We start from the raw sequence: 23203 nt of genomic DNA, 5'->3' as shown, positions 1-23203 counted from the left end.
GGGCGGCGGAGTGGGACCGCTGCCGCCGCCGCCGCCGCCGGTGTCGCCGGTGTCGCTGTCGCTGCCGCTGTCCACGCTCGCAAACACGCTGCTGCTACTGCCGCCGCTGCCGCCACCACTGCTGCCGCCGCCACCGGCGGTGGTACCACTACTGCCGTTGGCGCTCCGTACGGAGATTGAACGAGCGGTGGTAGATGCCACCGACACGGCCGCCGGCTTTGTTGCGGAACTTGGTGTCGTGCGCCGTGAGCCGCTGGCGGTGGCGCTGATTAGGCCGGCGCTGGCGTCGCCGTCGTCGTCCTCGTCGCCGTCGCTGAGGGATGCCGCCAGGGAAGATGCCACGGAGACGGAGGCGCTTGACAACGACCGCCGTGGCGGGGGCTTCGGGTCGGGCAGCAGCCGCATTCGAATGGGCTCCTGCGACCTGTCGTTCGGTGTCAATGTCGTAGACTGCGCGGAAATGCTTTTTCTCGCCACGGCAGCAGCGGCGGTGCTGCTACTGGCGGGATTGGCAGCGGGGACAGATGCTGGCGGCGCTGCGACAGCTACATTGCTGTCACCAACGCTGGTTGCCCGCAAGCCGGCAGCGCCAAGCTGAGCACCCGGTGCACGCACGCTCGCGCCGACGGCCGCAGAAGCTGCTGCTGCTGCTGCGGTGGCGACGGCGGCAGCGGACCTGGCCCGACGGCCTCCGCCGCCACCACCGCCGCCGCCAATGCCGTTCCCGGCACTACCCGTGTGGTCCCGGAACAGCACAACCCCGCGGCCATCACCGCCGCCGCCGCCAGCAGCTGCGACCGCTCCGCCGCTCTTGCTGTCGCTGCCGCCACCGGTGCGGCCATTGCTGCGACTGACTCCCGCCGTTGGCTGCCCGAAGGAGGACGCTTGGATAGGCAGCACGCTACCGAGCGCCGTCAGAAACGTCCCCGCCAAGCCGCTGCCAGCAGCATTGGGCCCTCCGCCTCCAGTGCTTCCTCCACCGCCGCCCCCGCCGGGAATTACGTTGTTCCAGAAGCTAGGTGGGGCGACGGATGGACGAACAGGTCACGTCATGTCCGCTCGCTTCGAACACGGTTTTCCCACATCCCCCACTACGATCGTCTTCATCTTCATCATCATATCATCATCATCATCATCATCATCATCATCATCATCAGCAGCAGCAGCAGCAGCTTAACTCGCTCGTGGTTCGTCTTTCCCCCGCTCCGACATCCCTCTCCCACGCCAGGATTCCAGGAACGATGCCGGCGAGTTAACTCAAGTCCTTTTACGCATTCGTATTTTTATGTCCTCCCATTGACCCATAGCATCCTGAACGACACGGCAGCAACTGCATCGTGCCTAATCAGGATGCCCCGAGTAGTAGCCTAATCAGGACAGCCTATACCTACACCTACAGCCCAGCACCTGCACCAACGCCGCGCAACGTGGAGTGCCATAGGGCCCAACCCTACCTGGTGACGCTCGTGGCCGCCGGTATGGCCAGAGGCCCTAGACCCGCTAAGAGGGGTGAGCCCCAGGGGGCGCTGGTCAGCGAGGGGGCGGACTGCTTGACGGGGTGCTCGGGGCTGTCCAGGATGCGGGCCAGTCGACCGGTCCTTGGCTCGACCCAGTAAACACTCACGCCTCGGGACAGGGGCACCACCAAGCCGTTCAGCTCCACGTGCCTGTATGTATGTATGTATGTATGTATGTATGTATGTATGTATGTATGTATGTATGTATGTATGTATGTATGTATGTATGTATGTATGTATGCATGCACGCACATACGTGCTGCAAGTCCGTACGCATTTCCGTGATACGGAGCTTCAATGTGTTCCCGGCTGTTATAGGTTATCCTTACGGGCAGGGCAGGTCCGTGCTCACCCTGAAGTCATACAGACACACATACAGGTACCCCACAGGCCACGCAACGCAACGACGACGTCTCCCGCGGATTCAGGTAACCCAGGCGCATACACACACACGCGCGCACATCAACACAGCTCCGCCATTTCAGTACCCACCATGCCACGCCTGCCTGCAGGGCGGGGCCGCTGGCGGCCCCACCCTCGTGACCGACCCACGGGTCTGTTCCCCCGCCGTCAGGACCTTCCAACACGAAGGATGCATCTTCGGGGAGCGCCGCCAGGGCCTCCAGGTAGAAGCGGCCCACGGCTGCTCGTCCACGCAGTACTGTGGACGAGCCAAGGTTCTCGTACGTGATGTCATCCGCCAGAAGGCTCAGCACGGAGGACACATCACGACGGTTGAGCGCTGCGAAAAGGCTGGAAGAGGCAGGAGCGGGGACGGCAGCAAGCCATCTTGGGGGAATACGCACGACCATCTGGAAAAACTGGCGGGGACGGGGACCCTTAGGGTCCTGTGCTTGTTGCCTCGGCATTCCCGGCCCATACACGAAGGCCCTTGCTACGAAAGGGACCCCGCATGCTGGGGTTGGGCCCCCCAGCCAGCAGCTTTTGACCCCTGCTTAGGCGAGTGAAAGGCAATATAGCCATCGGCCACTACGCCTCACCACGCCACCATGCCCACTATGTCACTCACCTACGAGCCGCCGATTGGGCGTCTGGGGTTATGCGGGCGCTGCCAACATCACCAGCAACGGTTAACTTCAGTGACGCATCAAGATTTTTATCCCTGAATGTCTGTGAATCCTGTACAGTGGGAGACAAACCCGTGCTTCGTTGTTGAAGGGCTACCATGTGAACGTACGCGATGCTCCATGTTAAGGGGACTTCCGTTATGCGACTTCGCTTTTGTGGTTCATTATCCTATCCAAATGCTGGTAAAGAGCTTGCCTGTTGGGAAGGCCGAGTGCGATTCAATGGAGACGCTGTGGCAGCTGTCCGCAGCGCGCCGCATGGCCTCGGGCATGGTCGAGCACGGCGCCAACGAAATGCAAAAAGGAGACAGCGATGTTGTCTCTCAACAGCGGTAGGAACTTGTTTTGACGCTGGATGAACCAGCCTCTGATGAAGCATCCTCATTCGATCATGTCAAGAAGATAACCCGTGAAAATATCATCCACGATGCCTCACCAGGAAATCGAACCGACAAACTGACGTGCGCTAGTCCTTTGTTGTGTTGTAACCATTGAGTACGGCAGGATGACCGCCGAACTTCTGCGGGTTTAACCCGGCAAAGGTATTGTACCAACTATATTTATCTCATAATGAATATAAATCAACGCTCGGGACCTAGGTACTTGTTCCTGTGATCTACACGAGCGCTCCTGTAAACTTGCACTCGAGAGTGGATCTTGTAAACGGGATGTAGCCGTTAACCCGACAGACATTGTTATGCGATGTAGAGGCTTCAAACGATGCCACCAAGGGGTCAAACTGCGAGCTATTGCTGGCCACTGGCCGGATTACTTCTCCTTGCCAACATTTGTATCATGCCGGTTGATGCCAGCATTGGGGGCATCAATGGGTCACGCACTACTAAAGTATCGACGTCCCGACACGAAAACAACTGGGCAGTGCTGGTGTCGACGTCCCGCTTCTGGCTCAACTACCGTCACATTGTCAACACCATGTCAATATACCATGTCGTTAAACGTCTTGGTATACCAGATAGCAATATCATTCTGATGATTCCAGGTGCGTTCGTTACCTAACTGACACTTTCCGAAGATGATAGGCGCGCTCTGCTGTCCAGGCAGGTATCCAATCGACAGCACTCCCGCTACAGCCGGGTCTTGGTTACGACAATGGAGCGCCCCCTATGACTGGCCAAACCCTCACTCGACACCCGCTACTGCACCCCTCGCGTTCGGCGCTGTTGTTGGCAGAATACCGACACTCGCTTGCAGCGCAGCTATGCAAATCAATGGCCTTCGTGTCGGCTTTCCACCGTCTTATCTTTTCCTGGACGCATACATCACTTGCAGGGCTTCCAGAATGCCGCATGCACAGGGTCCGCCACACACCAGCAGTCAAGCACTTCAGCTAGGTTAGATAATGACAAGGATACGCCGAACATGCTGGTCCGGAGCCGCGGATAAGCTGGATTAGACTGGCTCCTGGAAAGCAGCCGTTTCCATTTCACTAGCGAACGCATTAACCAGGACAGGGCCTTGCATCAACATTCCTGTCGTAATTGCACCACGGTGGACCTCCCCGGTGTGCTCTCAGATGCCGCCTTGAAAAATCCCTCATTGACGCTGCGGCCGCCGCTGGGGCCGCTACTCGGGCGCTACAACCGCATATCCCTCCCTTGGTTTGCAACCCCTCCTCCCTCCCGCAGATGACATGGCTTGTAACGCCCGCAATCCGCTGCCGGCGCAGCTGTTCAACAATGAAAGCCACCTGCTGGACGTGTACGGCCAGGATGTGGAGGTGGATTACCGGGGCTACGAGGTGACCGTGTCCAACTTCCTGCAGGTGATGACAGGTAGGGCTCACTAGTAGGGGAATGGGGGAAACTGGGAAGGGGAGCACAGGGGTTTGCGTGCGGTGGCTGCCTGAGCTTTCGTCCGCGTCACTGCGCTTTTCTGGTTCTAAGTGGGGTGACGTGTGTGGGTCGGGGTTGGGGTCATCCGCCCTTGAAAGCGGAGGGGAAGATTACCTTAGCTCGTCCATATGCCGCCACTTCCTCAAACATCCCTGGTTTCCATACATTTAATAATCCAGCTTTTGCAAACGGGTACGCGCGTTTTGGTGCGCTCTTTAACGATAGGCGGTTTGTTGGGGCGGTGACTCGTGCGATATGATGGCTGCAGGGCGCCACCACAGCAATGTTCCTCGTTCCAAGCGCCTGCTTTCGGACGCATCTTCCAACGTGCTGGTGTACCTCTCGGGCCACGGGGGCGACGAGTTCATCAAGTTCAATGATGTGGAGGAGCTCCTGGCCCAGGACCTGGCGGACGCGCTGGCGCAGATGGCGGAGAAGGGCAGGTAAAAGAACGCCGGGCTGGGCCGTCCACTCGTCGTCACGTCCGCACCCCTCATCAGGAGGTCCTTTTGTACATCCGTGAACCGCTTCGACGTGAAAGTTTTCAAGTTTTTGGTTAGAAACGGCAGTCCAAGTCATAGCGTGGAAGGGTTCCCGTGTGTTCCACACTTCTGAAAGTATGCGGCGGAGAGGTGCGCAACGCCGCGCAAGGGGCAATGAAAGCAAAATAAATAATAAATTGTTATTGCATATGGTGAGGTTTAGCATTTGCGGGATCTGGGTCGGTCCGGGTCCGGGTTAAGCAGCTTAGTCTGGCCTCTGGCTCTGGCTTCACCTTGCTAGCTGCAACTGTTCGAGCTTAACGCAGGCGTGACGATCACGCACAGACGCCGGGCCGAGCAAATGTGCTAAGCGAAAAGTAGAGGACTTCACGGAACGCAACTTGCTGCGAGCCACTCCATTTCGCCCCATCCTGCGCCCTGTGGACGTCTTTGGGGCCGATAGTCAGGCCGGGCTGGGGTCGCCTTTTTGGAGCCTTCATTGGCGCGCGGTTTGGTGCCCTTGCTCATGACGCAGGTATCGGGAGCTGCTGATGATTGTGGAGACCTGCGAGGCAGCGACGCTGGTGCAGAGGATTAGCGCGCCCAACGTCATTACCGTCGCTTCCAGTCAGAAAGGTGCAGCGGCAGCCTTGCGAGCATCGGGTTCCACCCTATAGCCGGGTGTTCGAGCCAGTAGGTGCACCACCCGTGTGCCTGTTTGTATAGCAACATTTACGCCGCGTAGTGGGAGGTTTGGTGACCGAATTACATTATAGGGATTGAGAAGTGAGCAGGACTAATGTTCGCGAGCGTGCCGCGACGTGTATCTGCAGGCTTTGTGACTGCGGAACGGTTGGTGACGAGCTGCTGCATGTCGTCCGTGAATTCCCACCAGCTCATGGGGACCTTCGAAGATGAGATACGAGGGGGGAAATAGGCTTCCGATTCAAAGCGTCCTCACTCAGCGCCACAATTATGACAGTTGATTGTTCATGGGGCCCCCCGGCTTTTACGGCCGGGCCCCGCACTTGTGCGGAACTTGTAACTTGTAACGCCCTTAACCTGCCCCCTGCACGCCTGGTCAGCACCTAAACTTTTCTGGTTCCACCACAGGGCAACAGTCGCTGTCATTTAAGTCGGATCCGGAGCTGGGCCTGTCTCTTATTGACCGGTTCACGTACCAGACGTTGGCTTTCTTTGAAAACATCGAATATAACAGCACTGCGACGTTGGCCGACCTGTTGCAGACGTACAGGTGTGTCGCGTGTGCGGTGCTGCACGTGTGCAATGGCATACGGGTACGGCGAGCGTGTCGTCAACTTTAGCGTGCTGAACTTGTGGAACAGCTCCACCGGAGCAAGTATAGGCGCAAGGCACCGGGGGTTTGTGCGGCTTCCTTTGTGAACTGTCGTGCCCGGAAACCTGTAGATAGAAGCAAGCGTACTCTTTACTCACTATCTCCCAGATTAAACAAATTAGGTTTGCTCCGTTGCTTCCGCTTATCTGTCTTGTGGCAACCCCGCAGTTTCGACTTCATGCAGTCGCATTTCTCGTACCGGATGACAAATGCGACACGTCGACCTTGCGATGTGAAACTGACTGACTTTTTTGGGTCGGTTGCAAATGTCCAGATTGCCTCTGACCGGGGCCCGCAGGTAAGGTGGTTCCTGCTGAGCGTTCCACAAGTATTTGTCTGTTACAACGCTTAGTGACAGACCGACCATATTTTACCATCATCATGTGAATGGTGTTCACACATCTGACATGCTTATGCATCGCAGGACACCATGTATCACGGTGACACCAATATGGGTCGCTACATGTCGGCGTATCTCGAAGAAAATGCCCCCTGGTTTATTGACTCTGCAGCTCTGTGGCCAGATCAGTGGTTGAGACGACCGCATATCCTAAGAGTGATTATGAGGACGCCTGCAACTTCAGGCTCATGGCAGGAAGTCGCTCGCGTATGGAGCGGCTTCGCAGCTTTGTGCGGCCTGGCGTTGGCCATAATAAAGATCCAATTACGGACAGGTTCTCAACGAAGGCGATGTTGAGATGTTGTAACATGGCAACGTACGAAGCGAGGATCCGAGCGAATTTTTTAAAATCCTGTACGACAGCGAAATGCGCAGCATGACCAGGCATGATTGCTATAAATCTCCACAGCCACCTTTTCCTGCTGAGTAGAGTAATAATCAAAGCACCTCGTGATAGGTTTATTTATTGATCATAGGCTTTGCAGATTAGGCTCATCGGAGTCCGTGCTCACAGCCCTATCGAATCAGTTGAGATACCTGCGGTATCGTCCAGTGGTGCAGGCCTTTCGGTCACACGCCTTATAGCTGAAACCAAGGAAAGCATACTGTAAACACCCAGGGTTCTATGCTCGCTGTACTCGGAAGCATGTCGTTGCTGAATCGTTTCCGGCTGCAGTCTCCTTTCATCTCGTTCGTCCTCGCCTTCTTGGTAGTCAACGTTGCTAGCCAAGGACCATGGCAAGCTGGCAGGGTATGTGTAACTCTCTCGCGGTCGCAATCCCTCGCTGATCACATGTTGGCTGGACGCTAACAACTGCAACTGTTGAACTTGGTCATACAGGGGACCATGTATGGGAACGGTATGTCGCTAAGGGAATAATTGTTTTCCTTGTCTGAGGTTAGGTCAGGTTAGAAATTTAACATGCTCTCCTGCAGACGCTTGGTCGATACACAAGGGCTCCTGTGGCTACGGGTACATCAGGTGGGTGGACGATTCCATATGGGCGCTGGCTTGGGCAGCAAGGATACTGCGCGAAGGAAAATGTCACGTTCCGGAGCCCTCCTTGCTGCAGGCAAGATGAGCCACTCGGTTGGAACGTTGCGGCGCTGCCCGACATTTCTCCTTACTACCCGGACTCTTGTGGTAAGCTACGCTTGGATGACTTTTGACTGTTTCCACCGTAAGTTACTCTTCAAGCTATCCGGCAGGCATCTGCTTCGAGGTCAAGTGCAACCCCTCATCATTTACTGATGGTTACGGGCAGGTAAGGAGCTATGGCCCATCACTGTTCTTTGCATGAACTATACGCTTTGGAAGTGCACCAGAACAATGCACGTTTGGCTAACGCTGTAAAACTTGCTGTAGTTTCTTGACCGCACTGGAGCCTGCTACGACCCAGATGCGTCGCTGGTGTTTCGGATTACTGATACTTGCCCGTGCGTCTACCCGGAAAACGCATTTTCCAACAAGCGATGGTGGGTTGTAACCGCTATGTTTTATAGCTGCTTTGCTGGTTTTGGGAGGTGGGCCTTTGGAGGTGTGGTCATTTGGTGGGCAATGCATTTTGCAGGTGCTGCGGAGACATGGCCCATTTTGACCTCAGCATTTGGGGCTTTGAGCGGGTAAGCTTCACACGTCTTGCATATGAGTTCGCATCTAGGCCCTTACACGTTGGACACATCCCACCTATTTTGCAGCTGGCCGACACGAAATGGGGCGTCATCGGCGTTCAATACCGCCAAGTTCCCTGCAGCTATCAGCCAGCAAAGCAGGCACCCGCTGCGCAGAATCCTACACCAGGGGAACAGCCGCCTTCGGGGGGTGAGGACATGGGATTACCAACGGATATGGGGTCCACAGCAAGCCATATTGTGTCCTCACAGTTTGAAAACTTTTACCCCAGGTAACAGCAATGTTGTTCGAGACTGGCCTGAGTTTGACAGCCGCACAGCGTTAACAGTTTTCAACGGTGGCAACGGAAACAACTGGTATGATGCAAGTTATAACGTCCAGCCTGGCTCTTACATGACTGGAATGATATCTGGAAGTGCGAAGTGCGCGTCCACGCAGCCGAAGGTGGGTCATGTTACTTTGTTGCGTGGCCTTGCCTGGCGCGGAAGCTCAGCGTGCCGCGCCGAACCGGCTCGGCACTGTAACAATGGCTTTTAACGAATAAGCTGTCGAATGTCGATGCCTGCTTTACGTAGGGTGCCATAGTGTTCAAGTCCAGCGTACAAGGCAATTTTGCAGATCATGTGGCAGTGGGGCTCTACATCTACATGAGCACACAGAACGCGATTGACAAGGGCGTCGTCCTGGCAATAGGTGGAAACCAGGGTGATTGCGCTGTTGTGGACCTAAGCGAAGTAAAGGCGACGGGTGAGCCATCAAAAGACTGGCTATGCCGGTGTGATTTGGATTGAAAGAGGCTTGCGGCTTCTTTCTCATAAACCTCCGCTATCTCACCTCCGACATCTCATCTGCGTATATGCACATCTGCAGGTTTTAAGCCCCGCTGCACGCAATGTGTTGATTACTGGTAAGCAAAGGCCGCTTTTGCGTGTGCTTAGTAGCGCAGCAGTTAGCAGTCTCACCCTGGTTTTCTTCTATTGTCCGAACAGGTGGAAGTGGGAGGTCTACTTTTCAGCCTTCGCTGGATTCGGTCCTACGTCGATAATTAACAATGCCAAGTAAGGCAAATATTGCTGCAGCCTGATTACACCAGCAACCTAAAGTTGCGGAATTGATTGGCCTGAATTGCATGCTCCTTTGGCTTTTGCGTTACAGATACTTCAAAGGCTGTGGGGGGAACACGGTGCAAGATCTGAACTATATTGAAATTCGGAACTATCGTAACTCGGCAGAGAACCTATGCGTGGACAACGTGCGGCTGGAATGAACCTCAATCCTTGGCGATGTCTGTGGGAGCGGATGAGAGACAAGTTGTATATTAAGTGGGGTATGTAGAGGGCCGTACATGCCGTGCTAAAGCCCCGCATAGTAAGGGGCGCACGTGCTGTCTTTGAACCCCGCACCGAATAAAGTGTGCTGCAACACGCGGTCCGCATGCCAGGATTGCGCAGCAACCATGTCCTACCTGATGGGCGCCCAGCATGTCTACGAAATAAATGGCCTATCCCACCATTGATCTACACGAGCGATAATGCCAGTTAACATTCACTACCAGCACTTTCTCATTGCATTAGAAACCTTTTACTTGGTGATTCTTATATCAATGATTTATCTATGTACTCACCAACTGTGCTGCAACCTGCGATGAGCGCACGATGATGTGGGAATCGTTAGGGAATATGGAACTTGTGAAGCTACAGGATGCAATTTAGCTGCGTGCAGTGGCGTTATCAGCAGGAATGTAAGTCCTATGATGATTGTTCAGGCGTGTATTGAGGTAGCGTGAGAATATCCAGGCAGGAGGATAATTTTTCCCGATGCGCAATGGTGTGATTTCTTCCGGGTGCGTACCCATGTCGCAACCCTCAGCCTAGGGCTAATCAACTCCGAAACGGATGAAACATGATTGCACGTGTCCAGGATGAAAATACCTACATGTTAAATCCATTTCGGGCTTTCCTGACCTCGTTCCCCTGGTTCCCCTGCGCCGGGTTTCCCGGGTTTTAGGTGCATCGCTGCCACCCATCACGCGTACAGACATCCATTCAAGTCCATGGGAGGTTAATCAACTCCAAAACGGATGAACAAGATTGCACGTGTCGAGAATGAAAAGACCTATATGTTCTGACCTGGTTGCCCTTGGGTTTTAGGTGCGTGGATCCTAAGCTACCGCTTTAGTATAGGGATGGTTCCTTAGGTAGGGGCTGCCGAAAGCGCTTCTTTGGGCTGCGCATTGTTAGGACCAGGTCTTGAGGCCATATGAGGATTGGTACGTTGGTCCGTTTCCAACAACTAGGCTAGACTACTGTATCAATCGCCTTTTCGGCATCACGGAGCGAGATCACAGGCATCATGCTGTAGCGGAACATAAAATTAGTAGCTTGCAACCATAGAATGAAATGGATCGGACCATGGGTCGATCTGCTCCGAGGTAGCGTGGACTTAAATCGGGGTCCGTCCATATTGAGGACAAAAGTTGTAATTTTTGCACGGTCCATAATTTTTGCACGGTCCATCTGGACACTTTTGCTAGCTCACGGTCCCAAGGATGAGTCGCATTGACGAGTCCGTAATATCAACAAAATTGTTGGACAGACTGTCCAATTACCATCATCGGTCACGAATGAGATTTCGCATCTTCCAATCGGTTACGCACTGTTAGAAAATTTTCCTTCTGGATTCTGGTCGCGCTCTCCATGTTTCTGGTTGCTTTCCTCTTCGGCAGTACAAGGGGGATCCACGTGGTGTTCTTTTGAACCGGAATGTTGATCAGCGCAGCCCGAATCGTCGGGAATCATGCGCGATAAATGCATCGCAGTGTTTCGTTTCGTTTCGTGGCGATGGTAGTGGTGCTGACGCAGCTATTAGTGCTAGGAATTGGCGCTTCGGCACAGCAGCCAGCTGCGGCGGCAGTTCCCGGCGCGCGTCCCGGCCTGCAGGCGCATGCCAGAAGCTCTCGCGAATTATTCCAGCTACTGCACCAGTCCAACGTGGCGACCATCATTCTCGACCAAGACGTTTCTCTCCTTGCCGCTGACGCGCCGGCGCAGCCAATTCTCATCCAGCGAAACGTCACCATCGCAGGCGCCAACTTCGCCTCCTCTTTTTCCTCCTCCCCCTCCTTTCCCTTCTCCTTCCCGCTCTCCGATGGACGACACAATGCCTCCCCGACTGCCTCCCCGTCACCTCATCAACCACCACCACCGCCGCCACAGCCCCCACCGCCAGGCACCACCCCGCCAGCCCCGGCTCCCGTCCCCGCAGCACCCCCGCAGCCGCTAAACCTCACGCGCATGGACTTTTCCTACCTAGCTGCCAAAATCCAGCTGGCGGCGGGTGTGGCGCTGCGGCTGCAAGGGCTGGAGGTGTGGCGGGCGTTAACGCGCATCTCAGCGCATTTGGACTTCATGGCCGTCAGCCGCGGCGCCCTCGTAACCCTGGAGGCGTGCGTCCAGCACCGCGTATCGTGTTTAGTGCTCCCCATGGCGCTCCAGAACTTCCGCAGCCTACCGCGAATCGAAGGAGGAGGAAGCGGTGGCGGCGGTGCTGTCAGTAGCGGTAGTGGTAATGGTAGTGGTGGTGGGGGTGGGGGTGGTAGTGGCGATGTACAGCAGACCGTGAATATGGCGTCGTCGCCGCCGCTTTGCTGGCTCACCGCTGCCGGCACCGGCGGCGCCTTGCCGAACGTGGAGACCAGCGTGCGATCCCCGCCAACGATGCCGCCGGGTACGAGGTGCACATCGCCGTACCTTGTACTGCAGGACGTGTCGTACTTAACGCAGGTTTTGGACTCTGCCCTGGCTAACAACGGGGGTTACACAATCAGGTGCTGGGGGCTGATGGCGGGTGGGACTCAAAGTGGGTGGGGGGTTGAGACGCTGCGTGCTGGGTTGCGTGTGACCTGCCGTGGCGGCCGGTGGGGCCAATACTTAACATGCCTCCGATTCGGCCGTACACCGCCTCATGGAATTCAAATTATCATTCTCATGTGAATTGTTCTGTTTTTGTAGGTAATGATTCAAATACCGCCACGTCCTCTGTAGTGCCTCCGACCTCTGATTAGATTAGCTGTTGACAATCCTGGGTTTGCGACCCCGTGCAGGTACGTCAATTCGTACATGGCCTGTGATTGGACGGTGGGCCCGGACTGCGTGGCGCAGCGCGGCGCGGAACGGTGTGTCATGGACACACTCGCGCAACACGCTGACGACGGTGGCGACGGCGACAGCGGCGGTGGCGATGGCGGCGGTGGCGATGGCGGGGGCGGACCGGCGATTTTAGCGGCAGCGGTTACGCCGGTGCCGCCAGGGAGCACGGCAGTGGCGGCGAGTGAGGGCCAGCGGGCTGGCGGCGGCGGAGAGCCGCAGCCAAGGCTGGCGTTGGGCTTGGGGCTGGGCGTAGGGTTGGGAGGTAAGCTTAACCCCGTGGGGGTACCCGGCGGCCGCGGTTCTTACGGTGGTAGGGAGAGGTTCGTTATTGTTGCGGCTTGGGAGGCTGTCTTGTTGTTATGGGGACCTCCGCACAGTGTCCGCACATACGCGCGTCCCTAGCGCCCCCGACTTCCCTTCCCCCTCGGCTGATCTGGTTCTGCTCGTAAGAGCTGTGCTGGGGGATGTTGCCTTTTTTCGGAAAGCAACCCGTCACCTGGTGGTTGCCTGTTTCGACAATGGCACGGGTTGCCTATTTTGGCATTACCGCTGTTTTTGCCGACGCCGCGCGCGCGAACGGCTTCCCTTGCGTTTGAGTTGGGATGGTCTGAGCTGGGCTCTCGGTCGCACTCAGCTGCTACTTAGTACTGAGGTCAGTACGGTGTTTGGCAGCGCTCGCTGCCTGCCGCCTCTCATGCTGCACTTTCCGATCTTCCCCCCAAATGCTTTGGGCTGACTGCATTGTACGGAAACGGAACCCGTTTTCGGGCTCCGAAGCCGCACTGATGGCGGCCGTCGCACTGACGGTTGCGGTCTGGCGCCGTCGGCAGCGGCTCTGCCGCCGCCAGGCCGCCGCGGCCGCCGCCGCGGACAGACCTCTTCATTTCCGCGGCGGCGGTGATGACGGCGGCGGCGATGACGATGACGATGACGGCGGCGGCGGCGGCGGGGATATCAATGGGGGCGAGATCGCGGCTGAATACATGCAGGGTTGGCTTCGAGGTGGCGGTGACGGCGACAGCGGTGGCGTCGGCAGTACGGCACTTGGTGAGGGCCATCGACAGTCGCCGGCCTGCTGGGTGATGCCAGGGTGAGATACGTCCCCACGGCGCCGCCCTCCTCCCCCTCCTCCCCCCCTCCCTCTCCTCCTCCTCCCCCTCCTCCTCCTCCTCCGAACACGGTGATGAAACATCAACTCCCTAAGCTCGGACCCTTTCCTGCGCAGCAGCACCAGTGCCGCACCGGTACGCGTGTAGGGGGCGCGCACGGCACTGTCCTCACTTGCCGCCCAGCCCGAGGGTTTTCCACTCCTCTCGCTTCACGCGGAGCCCCAAGGAACGGCGTGTCGCACCCTGCCATGTGTCCAGGTCCCTAGGGGGCCCTGGCCTCTTTACCACCCACACCCCACCCGCTAACCCCTTTCGCATGGGGCTTCTACGGCAGTTGGTGCCTTGGACGTGTCGGTTGACAGTTGTTAGTTTTTGAATTTTGCATCATCATCATGTAATAAGTCCTCTCCCCTTTTCAAACATCCCTGCCGTCGTTTGAAATCCCATCTGCTAAATATCCATGATGTCGACACCGCGTGCAGCTCCCCGGCCACTCTTAGGAGGGATCAATCCGTCTCGACAGTTGGCGCAGCGGCGGCGTCGACGGCGGCGGCTTCAATCGGCATTGGGCGCGGCGGCAGCGGCGGCGGCGGTGGCGGCTGCTGCAGCACGGACCCTTCCGACGCGAATTATCAGCTGGTATCTTCAGAACGCGTAAAGCCCGTGCGGCAGGTGCTCGTACAACGGGTCTTGGAGCCCGTGGAAGCGTTTTTGCAAGGTGAGGTAGGGAGCAGGTAGGGCATGGCGCGGCGCGGCATGGCAGGTGCTCGATCTCTGCGTGCGCCCGGCCCGTCGCCTGCCCGGTGCCTGTCCTGATGTCGGCAGTCGCCCCCCCTAGCTTCGCCGTCCCGTGAGGTCATTTACAGGACGCAATTCGCCAGGCGGGCTTCCCGGCCTTAACAGGCCGCGGCCTTGTCCGTCGGCCGATGTCCGTTGTCGTCCCATTAACTTGTACGGCGTTTGGTACTGCCAGTATCATATGGTCGCGTGCGTCTTGCACACTATCATCTCCGGTTGCACGCTTCCCCGTACTGTCGTACTGTTATGTGCGCCCTACGTGTGACAGAGCCGGAGAGGGTGGAGGCGGTACGGCGTCAGCTAGCGGCCAGTCGACAGGCGGTATCCGTACAGGTTCTGGGGCTGATTGGTCATGGTTCTTTCGCACGCGTGTATAAAGGTGCGCGCCGTGTTTGGGGGTGGGGGAGGAAAGAGGTGTGTGAGTGTGTGTGAGTGTGTGTGAGTGTGTGTGAGTGTGTGTGAGTGTGTGTGAGCGTGTGTGTGTGTGTGTCTCTCTAGGTCGTGAAATGGGGCTACGGGGATTTGGGATTTGGGGCTGGCTCGGCTTGCTCCGAAGGCACAGGGCTTTGCGTGTACGACATGTACGGTAAGTATGTGTGTTTACGGCGATGTAAAACTCCCGGCTGCTGTTTGTTGAGTTTTGAGGAAAAAGGCGATAAATATTCACGACGCAGAATGAACAACCCCAGGCCCTTGCCTGGCTTTCACACCAGTGCCTGTGTTCGCTCTCGACCTGCAAACACAGAGCCAGAGCCAGAGCCATTGTAAAGCTAGGCAGCAGATACAGAGCAGTCTCGTCGGTACACTTTACATAGATTAAGGGGGTTGAATGAAGGACAAAGGCAAGACACTGCCATAAATACAATTGTTGTCTCGGCCATAGTGGTTTGCTTGAGAACCAGCACTGAGATCTCCCCGCGCTACGATATGCCCTCAGTCCTGCACTTCTGACATCTGAACTATCAGCAGCCACGAATAGGAGTCCGCGACGGGGGATGGCGCTCACTGAGGAGACTGATTGACTTAACGACGACAGCATGATTAGATCCGCAACCTCTTAACCTCTAACCTCTAACCACCACAGTGGTGCTAGCTAGCCACCTGCCTAAGCTCGGTATCCGCCAAGGGCGCACGTACACAGCGATAATATCGTACGACGATGGCAGCGCGATGGTACGCAATCGTGATTTTTAAAAATCGTTATCCGGAGGAGAAGTTTTCCGTTAGATCATATATACGCATGTATGTGTGGATTGGTGTGTATCCTAAGCAGGCATCTGGCAGGGTCACGTGGTGGCGCTCAAGGTGCTGATCTTGCCAGCCTGCCTCACGCGGGACGAGCGGCTGCAGCACATCGCCGTCATGGAGGCGGCCGTCAGCTCCGCGCTGAGCCACCCCAACCTCGTGCAGGTGTGTGAAGGGGGGAGAGGGGGGAGCTCGGGTTTAGAGGGCGGCGGGTGTAGCTCTGGCAGGGGCCGGGAAAATCTGTTTGTCTGTCTGCCATCACTTGACGTAACCCCGTCGGGGAAGATGAAAAGTGAAAAATGTAAGACAAAACACAGTGTGTGTGTGTTTTAGGACGCATTCTTGGGAGGAATATCATATTTTATATATTATTTTACTACATTTTAAATACTATTATTACAACTATGTACATATTTTATATCTCATTATACATATTATATAAATTACTTACATATATGTTATATTGTTAGCATTATATTATTCTACATAGTGTTTCTTGTAAAGCGGTGTTTCCAACATGTACCACAAGGTGCATGTTAGCGCTGAAACGTCAAAACACGCAGCCTACGTAAACTTAACTATTTAACAGCAATTTCCCTGGATTTAATTGGCACGATTGTGATCGCTTCTTTGGCTGCTACTGTGGTTTTTTACTTTATGCGACTTTCTAAGACGCGTTTGTTAATTCCGCCAACACCGTTGCCCGTTCTGTCTGCCGTTCAACCAACCACCACCGCTGCTTTCGCCGCCTTCGCTGTCTCCTCCGCTGTGACGATGACTGATGTACGGCACAGACGTACAGCTACAGCTTCCGCGCGATAATGGATTCCACGTTAGGAACGAGCAGTAGCGCCACGAGCGCCAACGACCAACAGAACGCCAGCACCGGCGGCGGCGGCGCCGCCGGCAACGGCAATGGCAACGACGGCGGCGGCGGCGGCAAACGGTCCGTCACCGTCTCCACCGTACCGACGACGACGCGTTCGCGGCGGACTGCCGAAGAGTGCGAGGCGCATGGTTACGAGCTGCAGCTCGTATTGGTGCGTGAGGGTTTCTTATGCTCATAGTCGTGCGATTATTGGCATTAAAGAAATTTATTTATTATTTATGCACTTTGCTCCATCTCTGTCCTTGATAAGAAAATGTCGAAGAAAGTGGGGCCCCGAGAGATACCTTTTTTCATCGGATGTACACGGATTGCCGTACATAGTTCCGAATCAGGATCTAAAATCTTTGGACATTTAACATTTGGACGCTCCTTGAACTTTTGATGGCAGTAACAAAAATCCCATGACATCCTCAAATTGGATTCTGATCCTGCTTCTGAACTTGAAATACAGGATCCAGATTCTGCACCGGATTCGGAATCTTGAGAAGTTTAGATCTTCTGATCAGATCGCCGCCCCGTCCCTACCCACACAGGAGTATTGCGACCTGGGTACGCTGCGTCAGGCTCTGGACAGAGGCGCTTTTCACAGGAACCTGGCGGCGGGTGCGTACCTAGGAGGGGGCGGCGGCGGCGACGATGGTAGAGAGGGCGGTGGCGGCGGCGGCGGCAGGCCGTCCTGCGGTACGACGGACTCCTCCATCAGCACCGCCGCGTACGGCCATGGTCCCCCGCCGTCGGCCCTCCAGGGCACAATAGAACCGGGTGAGTGGCCGTACGGCAACCTGAATGGGAGGGGCAGCGGCAGGAGCAGCGGCGACGCCGGCAGCGGCGGCGGGCGCCTCACGCTGCTGCCGACGCCGTCGTCAGCGGTTGTTTACGAGTCCGGTAGCCCGCCGGCGCCCCGCCAACATACGCTACAGGCGGCGGCGGCGGCCCCGGCGGCGACACCACAGCAGCGGCCGCAGCCCCAGCGGCCGGCTTACAGGTACGGACTGATGCTCACGGTGGCCTGTGACGTGGCATCGGCGATGCTGTACCTGCACGCCAACGGTATCGTACACGGCGACGTCAAGGCATCCAATGTACTGCTGAAGTCCGGCGCCGCAGCGGCCGGCCGTTCCGGTACCGACGCAGCGGTGGCGGCGGCGACGTCAACGGGACCTGCCGGCGGCGGCCAAGGCACGGCAGCGGCGTTGCAGGGCGCTAACGCCGGCGGCGGCGGCGGCTGCAGCAACCTGCTCGTACAGCAGCCTTTGGGCGCCGAGAACTCCTTTCAAGGCACCACCATGTGGTTTCGAGACGCGCCTGTCGGAGCTGGCGGCGGCAGCGGCGGCGGCGGCGGTACGACATCCAGTCCCGCGACTGGTGTCCCAGCGCCCAGTGTGGTGGCGGCGCCGAGCAGCTTCGAGCAACTGCTGGACACGGGCGTCGTAGCCAAGGTACGGCATCTCCAATTTACGGTACTTGCGTAAAGGCACTTGCGTACAATTCCAATACCATGAGACTATTCCAAGTGTCTGTGTATTTGAAACACCTCCTCTGCGACCACCTCCCCCTAATGGAGCTAACCTACCTAACCACGAGAGAATGAACAGTTAAGCGGCCTTGATTGCAACTGTCTGTACTACCTCCGTACTACCTCCATACTACCTCCGTACTACCTCCGTACTACGTCCGTACAGGTGTCTGACTTCGGCCTATCGACCCACGTGGATGACCGTTTGGAGACGCACGTGTCCGCCGTCACGGCACAGGTCCGTACACCGGGGTGGGGCCCTGAGGTCCTGTGTGTTTTAGGGGGGGGCCTCTCTCCCGGTGTGTGCGCTGGCGCAGAAAGGGCCAACCCCTTTACCAACCTTTCATACATGCATGTATGTGTGTACGTATGTACGCAGGGCACGCTGACGCACATGTCTCCGGAGCTGATGCTGTACGGCCATATCTCCCGTCACCAGGACACGTACGCATTCGGCATCATGCTGTACGAGTTATTTACGGGGGAGAGGGCTACCGCGGGATGTCCAGGGCGCTGCTACCGCACCAGGTTGGGGCTCGGGGTGTGTGTGTGTGTGTGTGCGTGTGCGTGTGCGTGTTTTGGAGGGGTGGCGGTTTTACACGGTGGGGCTGCGGGGGAGCGGTACTTTGCGAGTGTGAGTCAGCGTGCATCTGAGGGCCGGGGGGATTGGTGGAAGTGGTAAAACCCTGGGCAGGAAGCAGCAGCAATAGCCGTAGCGCTAGCAGTAGCAGAATCAGTAGCAGCAGCATGATTTTCCCCACGCTCGAAGCACACACATCACATCACATCGCCACGTACTCGTAGGCCTGGGGGCAGTGCGTCGTGGAACTGAGGTGCCGGGGAGCGCCCTTCACATGGCCGCTGCTACAGCTGCTGCTACAGCTCGACCCACGGCGTTTGCTTACGTGCTGCATCAGGGCACTTCGCAATTATAACAGAATAGCTACCAGTGCGGCGACACACATACATACATGCATACACACACCTCGCTGATCCCGGGTCCGTACTGGCACGTGCGACCTCGTGCACATCTGCCATGTGCGCTTTCAATGCAAGACTGGGCAGCGACAGGACGGCATGTAATGGTGACGAGCGTCATGCACGTGTGTGTGTGTGTGTGTGTGTGTGTGTGTGTCTGTCGTACATGCAGGTGGCGCTTCGGGGCGTGCGTCCCGTGTTCTCGCCTCACACGCCACCCGACTACCGGAATCTGGCGGAGCGATGCTGGCAAGCCGACCCCAAGAAGAGGTACATGACGAACGGTAGCAGTGTAGGTTTCCGTGTTTTACATGTTGTTCAAATCTCTTGCTGGGTTGAAATCGGTTTCGTTGGCTATTTGGGTTGTGGCGTGCAAGGTGAGGAACAATATCACCGACAGCAGCTTAGTCAAATCGATAAGCGATAAGCGATAAGAAAAAAGTGAAGCGTTAGGATGAATGTATGTAGCTAGGTGTGAAGGTGTCAAAATTAGTTTTCTGCAAAGACTCCGTAACACGCTGAGCACATCACTGCCGCCCTACCGGGGCGGTAATAAACAAAGCAGGGGATGGAGAAGGAACTTGGACGCACCGACGAAGAACAGAAGTTAAAACCGGCCTCACGAATAGACCTTGAAAGTCCAAAGTCGGCATGTTAAGTACCGCTACGATGCTCTCTGAAAAAGTAACAAACATAGACGCTTCGCGACTCAAAAAAGCAGCTCACCCCCAGAACCAAGCAGCGTATATTGCGTGACGTATATTGCAGAAAACTTCGGTTTAACTTTGCAAAACTCAGGTTATGTCCTATAGCCTTCATGGCTTGCTGTACGGTTGCATTCGGGGTGCCGGATAGGACAGGGCGAGGCGAAACCGGGGCTGCCAAGGGCCTTACACTACTGCAGAGTACTAATTGCTGCTCTCGGAGCGCCAGGGCGCGTGTGCGCCGAAGCGCGGTCTAGCGCCACACGGCGCGGTCTGAGCGCACGCAGCGCTGTCCAGCGCGGCCACACCGGCACGGCCGAAAGAACTGACGCACAGCACTAGACAACTAAACGCAGCATTAATAACTGCGTCCACTGGTCACCCGCCCCGAGGGCAAACCTGAAGCGTCAGCGACGCACGAACCACACCCTGGCCAGCAGGGCTGGCCAGGCGACATTCCTAGCGCGCGACGATACTCTATAGGCACTTATTTGCCGTGCGGTAATCGCTGTACAGCTGCGCGTCCGGCGCTCCGAGGGGACTGCCTAATCACCGGTCTCCAACTGGGCCGAGCCTGCCGCTTTTAAACGAGGGACACTGAGGGCGGGGGGGGGGGAGTGAGAGCAACAATAATAATAAGCTCCAATAGTGTAGGCAGAATGCCGGAACTATGGAGCTGTCAGCTGAAATAGTAAATTCGAATTCTCAGCAAGCCATACGGCTGCCGTACATAACCTAGCTTAGAGGCTATACTCGCTTTGCTCCTGCCGCATCTAAGCTACAATTATGTCCTATAGCCTTCATGGCTTGCTGTACGGTTGCATTCGGGGTGCCGGAAAAAGACAGGGCCGAGGCGAAACCGGGGGCTGCCAAGGGCCTTACACTACTGCAGACAGAAAAGATAGCAGGAGGGGGCCCTCTGACTCAGGCGAGGCCCAGGTTGCGCTTGGTTTCCAAGTGCGGCATCGTCTGCCACCCGGGTATATACCTGTACCATTGCGTCCGTCTTCCAGCGACCGTGGGCCTTGCGGGCTTCTTCAGATACCCCTCTGGCTGCTGCCGCGCTGTTTCCCCCGATGCGCATGGAGTGTGGCATGATGCCGCGCTTGATGCCCACGGCGCTGCACATGGCAGCGAGCTTCTCCCGGAAGGAGGTATAGCTGAGGCTGGGGATCGGTGACTGAACAGAGCCGGTCCTCTGCTGCAGCTGGTGGCCTAGCTGTGTCGCCTTAACCCTGCGCAGCAGCGGACCCACGTCCTCCACGGGGGAACTGGGGACACGGACATAGTTACCAAGCGCCAGCAGCCTCTCTGTCAAGCCCACTGGGCAGGCCACGCCCCCCACGCGCGCGATCCGGATGGTCTGCCCTTTGCCCTCCTGGTCCGTTTTGGACCTAGGCAGTGTGATGGCCATGTGAGTGTCGTGCAGGGTGAGCAGATCAGACTTGACGGAGATGTGGGCTAGGTCGTTGAACCTTAGGAAACCCGCGAACATAACCGATATGGCCGCTACCATCATCAGGTCTGGCAGTGAGGCATCCGGCCCAGCGAAGTGAGCGGCCAACATGCGGACATGCTCTGGTTGCATGCTTTCCCTGTGCAGCTTCTTCCCTTGCAGTGTGCGCCTGCCCAGGTCCCGAACGAGGTTGCATGCTGGGTGCTCCGTAGGTGAGGGGCGGCCCGCGAGAAAGAAATGGCAGGCAATAGCAGCGCTCGCTCCCGCGACGCGACCCGGACCTACTTCATCCGCTTGCGCGGTTTGGTAGATGTGCATCAGGTACATGGCCACTATCTCTGGCCTGATGTCGTAAATGTCGCTCGCCCGAATGTGTAGTAGCTCTGCCCAATCTAGGAACTCCTGCCATGGCTCCTTGTACTGGGCGACTGTGCTGCTAGCTCGCGCCTTGTGCGCCTGGCTTGCCAACGCCAGAGCTAGATTGCCGATCATGGGGTTAGCGTCCAAGGGCACCTGGCCAAGCAGTGTCTGCGCGCGTGCTCTTATTCCTGTGAAAGCCGGGGGGCATAAGGGTCGGGGGGCACAGCGATCCGGCGCGGGGAAGGTGTTTGGAAATCGATGAGAAGTGCGAGCGATAGCCAGTTAGCGGACCCTTTTGGGATCTCGTTTCCCGAAGACCCTGGCAGGAAAAGATCATACGCCTTGCCCAGCTCTCTTAGGCCGTGGACGCAAGGCGCAAACCACTTCCCGTCTTGAGTCAGATAGGACCACCAGTCGCGCGTCGGCCAGAGGGGAACGATCAGACAGATGCGTGCTTTGCACAGCTCTGCGTGCCGCAGGACCTTAAGTAGCAAACAGAAAGGCGGGTTCGCCCAGCAATTCCGCCCCCAGTGAAACCGAAAGGCATCTACACCCGCGGTATCTGGCGTGAAAAAGCGGGAATAGTATTGTGGCAGCTGGTGATTGGTGTGTGACGCGAAAAGATCAATGTCAAAGGGGCCCCAGGCGGTGTTGAGCCTCTGAAATTCCTTACGGTTCACCATCCAGTCGTCCCGGTCCTGCAGCTTTGAGAGGTAGTCCGCCAGAGTGTTTTCTTCTCGCGGCCGCCACTCCGCCTGCAGTGTGATACCCTCGGCAATACAGTACCAAAAGATTTCGCAGGCAATCCGGTACGAGTCCTCGGCTTTTGCGGACCCCTTGTTGAGGACGTTGGCGCAATTGAGATTGTCAGTAATCACCCGGACGACTTGGTGTCGTAGGCCTGCAGGACCGTTGAAGGATTGAAGTGCGTGTAGGACTGCCTGGAGCTCCTGGGGCGTTGACCCCATCGAACTGACCCTTACTCCCCAATTACCGCGGGCTTGGGCCAACTTCCCGTCGATCAGTGTCCAGGCACCCCAACCCCCGAGGTGCTTGGGGGATTTCCCGGCTGCATCGCAGAAAACGACCGAGTGCACCTGTGTGGGCTCCCAGAGGGCACGGGTTCCGTTAAACCGGTCGAAACAGCGCAGCCAGAATTCGAGCTCTGCAGTTGCGTCGTTAGATAAGCGGATGTGGGTATCCCAGGTGTGGCGCGACTCAATATCCTGCCCCAGAGCCCGGGTGTAAAGGCGGGCTACTTGCCCGAACGCCCAGGACATGGACAGAAGCTGCCCTTTTATGGAGGCCAATTGTCTCGCCTTGATGCGCCGTTTTCCCAGAGCCGAGCGGATGCAGTCGAGCAGGAAAGTGCGCTTATCTTCAGGCACAATGTACACGCCCTTAGCTGTATCTAACAGCATACCCAGGTACCTCACTTGCTGCTGGGGCTCGCCCATCATTGACTTGTCACGGTTCACGCAGAACCCCAGGCGCTCAAGGAGGTCGAGGATTATGGTGCGGCGGGCGATGAGGGTCTGAGCGTCCTGGTGGGCGTGGATCTGATCATCAATGTATCCTGAGCACCGCCAGCCCTTCCGTCTCCAAGTCCGCATGATCTCGCGTGTTAGCTTGGTGAATGCCCAACAGGCGGAGGCAAGGCCGAAAGGGAG

At 56.8% G+C, this 23203-nt stretch overlaps 4 protein-coding genes across 4 annotated transcripts in view; 3 read left to right on the top strand and 1 right to left on the bottom strand.

Moving 5' to 3' along the window:
- Positions 1-3400: 3400 nt before the first annotated feature.
- VOLCADRAFT_60020 (uncharacterized protein) lies at positions 3401-6649 on the top strand (the record flags this gene model as incomplete). The annotated part of the gene is made up of 6 exons (XM_002950123.1): positions 3401-3605; positions 4252-4411; positions 4740-4901; positions 5476-5576; positions 6054-6211; positions 6482-6649. 6 exons carry the CDS (start codon positions 3401-3403, stop codon positions 6647-6649), a joined length of 954 nt encoding a protein of 317 aa, XP_002950169.1.
- Positions 6650-7948: 1299 nt separating this feature from the next.
- On the top strand, positions 7949-9597 carry VOLCADRAFT_90501 (uncharacterized protein; the record flags this gene model as incomplete). The annotated part of the gene is made up of 8 exons (XM_002950122.1): positions 7949-7962; positions 8269-8320; positions 8396-8519; positions 8602-8774; positions 8906-9077; positions 9201-9237; positions 9320-9388; positions 9486-9597. The coding sequence occupies 8 exons, from the start codon at positions 7949-7951 to the stop codon at positions 9595-9597; spliced, it is 753 nt and encodes a 250-aa protein (XP_002950168.1).
- Positions 9598-10031: 434 nt separating this feature from the next.
- On the top strand, positions 10032-19291 carry VOLCADRAFT_90500 (uncharacterized protein; the record flags this gene model as incomplete). The annotated part of the gene is made up of 17 exons (XM_002950121.1): positions 10032-10071; positions 11595-11775; positions 11825-11915; positions 12092-12246; positions 12433-12504; positions 13468-13525; positions 13704-13722; positions 14237-14305; positions 14654-14764; positions 15659-15795; positions 16425-16670; positions 17053-17281; positions 17440-17504; positions 17767-17958; positions 18202-18273; positions 18415-18563; positions 19186-19291. 17 exons carry the CDS (start codon positions 10032-10034, stop codon positions 19289-19291), a joined length of 1992 nt encoding a protein of 663 aa, XP_002950167.1.
- A 999-nt stretch (positions 19292-20290) lies between these two features.
- Positions 20291-23203, bottom strand: part of VOLCADRAFT_104576 (uncharacterized protein) — a gene marked incomplete at its 5' end in the record, with an annotated part of 4907 nt that continues 1994 nt past the window's right edge. Inside the window, 2 exons of the mRNA XM_002950006.1 lie at positions 20291-21111; positions 21459-21721. Of these exons, the coding sequence (XP_002950052.1) occupies positions 21007-21111; positions 21459-21721 (368 nt within the window). The 3' untranslated portion in view covers positions 20291-21006. The remainder of the gene's footprint in view (positions 21112-21458; positions 21722-23203) is intronic.

The sequence above is a fragment of the Volvox carteri genome (genome assembly GCF_000143455.1).
Source record: "Volvox carteri f. nagariensis unplaced genomic scaffold VOLCAscaffold_17, whole genome shotgun sequence".
NCBI lineage: Eukaryota > Viridiplantae > Chlorophyta > Chlorophyceae > Chlamydomonadales > Volvocaceae > Volvox > Volvox carteri.
Note: the sequence above shows the minus strand (reverse complement) of the source record. Positions and strands in the feature narration are given on the sequence as shown.